Here is a 2,209-nt window from a genome sequence, read left to right as displayed (position 1 = left end):
AATGTAACCTGATATTTATATAATGAGCAAAGAAAATAAACAATGCATCAGAGGGCATTCTACAAATGAGAGAATCTCAGAATATCAGAGTTGTTAAGGATCTGAAAGATTAGATAATCCATGGCTGGGTACAGTGGCTCATGCCTGTAATCCCAGCACGTTGGGAGGCAGAGGCAGGTGAATCACCTGAGGTCCGGGAGTTTAAGACCAGCCTGACCAGCATGGAGAAACCCTGTCTTTACTAAAAAAAAAATATTAATACCAAATTATCTGGGCATGATGACACATGCCTGTAATCCCAGCTACTCGGGAGGCTGAGACAGGAGAATCGCTTGAACCCAGCAAGGAGATGTTGCGGTGAGCTGAGATCATGCCATTGCACTCCAGCCTGGGCAACAGAGCATAACTCTGTCTCAAAAAAAATAGTAAAAAAAAAGGTTAGATAATCCAATCTTCTCATTTGACAAATGGGGACACCTGAACCCAGAGTCTATTCCTGTCACAGGCTTCTGGCTTAAAATAGATTAGAGATAAATCACATACCTAAATCTTTCTATTCTCTACACATCATGCCATTCCCCAAAAGTCCTTCCAAAATGTATAATAATCTTATTCTCATATGTTTATTTATTTCAGAGAACTCCATATTTTAATTATTTTTTTAAAATCTGAAATTTATTAGATTTTTTTAAATGCTGCAGATAAATACTTAATACCAAGGAAAATATTTTTATAAAATAATTGCTCACTGGCATGCCCCTAAGAGAAATTTCTGCAATGTTATATTCCTTGCTGTTATAGGTAGTGATAATTAGTACACCATATTTCATTCATTTCTTACTGGACTAAGGTGCAAGGAAGAAATACTTAGTTTTATTTTATTTGAGTAGAGTTTAGTTACATAGACTACCTATAAGTGGAATCAAAATTATGAATTACATATAAGTGCCAGCATATCAATGAAGATTGTGAAATTTTCTTCAAAGTAATTCTCTATGCATCAGCTGACAAGGAAGTGATTCACACTCACCTGTGTGTCTAGACACACAAACTTAGATAAATGACTTATGAGAACAAGCCAAAGCCAAAAGTGAATCTAAATCTATTAGAAAAGTTTAAAATACCTACAAAGGAGCATTTTTTAGAAAAACATAGTTGGCACATGATCCATTCTTCTAACTTTCATGTTTGGCGTCTCCATCCCCTTGGGTGTGGGTTGTAGTTGTAATCAGCTACTGGAAGAGAGTAATCAGACCTGGTTTCTATGGACATGATCTCGGAATCATGTCTTGAGGCCTGCCTATAGTATGCATATGGAAACCGTGAACCATATTGGGAATTGGTGGACATATTATTATTGGCTGTGACATTATACTCTTGCCTTCCACATGAGCCCATATAGGCCTTCTGGGTTTGAGGAACATAGGACAGTCTCTCATTCCAATCCTCTGGAGGCCCTGGAAGCACCTTCCTCCGAGCTGCTGAGACCACATTTGCCACAATGGATTCCTGGATGTTTCTGGGTCTGAAAGCATCATCCACTAGACCGAGAGGAGACTTTGCTGCTGCTTCCCAAGGAGTTGGTCTCTTGTTTGCTTTCTCTAGTCCATCAGTTGGTTTGCTAGAGTAACTATAAGTTGGCTGGTATACCCAAGGAGATGTAGAAATGGAGGGTGGGACTGATCTTCCGGGAAGAGAAAGGGAGTGTCCACTCTCCTAGAAACAATGAAAATATTAATATATTTTATTCATTTTGGTTTGTTCTGAGTGACATTCCAAAGTATTCCTGCCACCATTTCCAAGTACTGCAAAGAAAAAGAGAAAAGAAAAATAAAACCCAGAATGCTTAGTCTTAAAGCCAGGACAGGCTGGTTGTCCCCACCTTTGCAGAAGTGGGCAAAGTACAAATGGTAGGCTGCCACTTGGCCCCACCATTTGCACTTGGCCCTCCTAGTTGCTCCCCGTCTGTGAACCCATAGCCCCATCTGCTGTCATCTTTCTTAGGCATAACCACCAGGGGCAGGGTAGGGGCTCCATCGTCACTGGCCTTTCCTTCTCTCTGCCTCCACACAGGCATATGTGCATTCACATCCCACCCTCATTCCTATTCTGTTTTCCTGGTACAAAATAAACAAAACCTATTGATAACCTCAAATTACTGAGTTTTTTACTCTTCCCAAGTGACTCTTTTTTTTTTTTTTTTTTTTTT

The 2,209-nt window shown here is 39.7% G+C and overlaps 1 protein-coding gene across 1 annotated transcript in view; it reads right to left on the bottom strand.

Moving 5' to 3' along the window:
- Positions 1-382: 382 nt before the first annotated feature.
- SYNPO2 (synaptopodin 2) overlaps positions 383-2,209 on the bottom strand; it is a gene marked incomplete at its 5' end in the record, with an annotated part of 35,165 nt that continues 33,338 nt past the window's right edge. Inside the window, one exon of the mRNA XM_017497558.2 lies at positions 383-1,716. Within this exon, the coding sequence (XP_017353047.2) occupies positions 1,183-1,716 (534 nt within the window). The remainder of the gene's footprint in view (positions 1,717-2,209) is intronic.

Source organism: Cebus imitator, unplaced genomic scaffold, assembly GCF_001604975.1.
Source record: "Cebus imitator isolate Cc_AM_T3 unplaced genomic scaffold, Cebus_imitator-1.0 Scaffold233, whole genome shotgun sequence".
Lineage (NCBI taxonomy): Eukaryota > Metazoa > Chordata > Mammalia > Primates > Cebidae > Cebus > Cebus imitator.
This window is presented reverse-complemented; position numbering and strand designations above follow the sequence as displayed.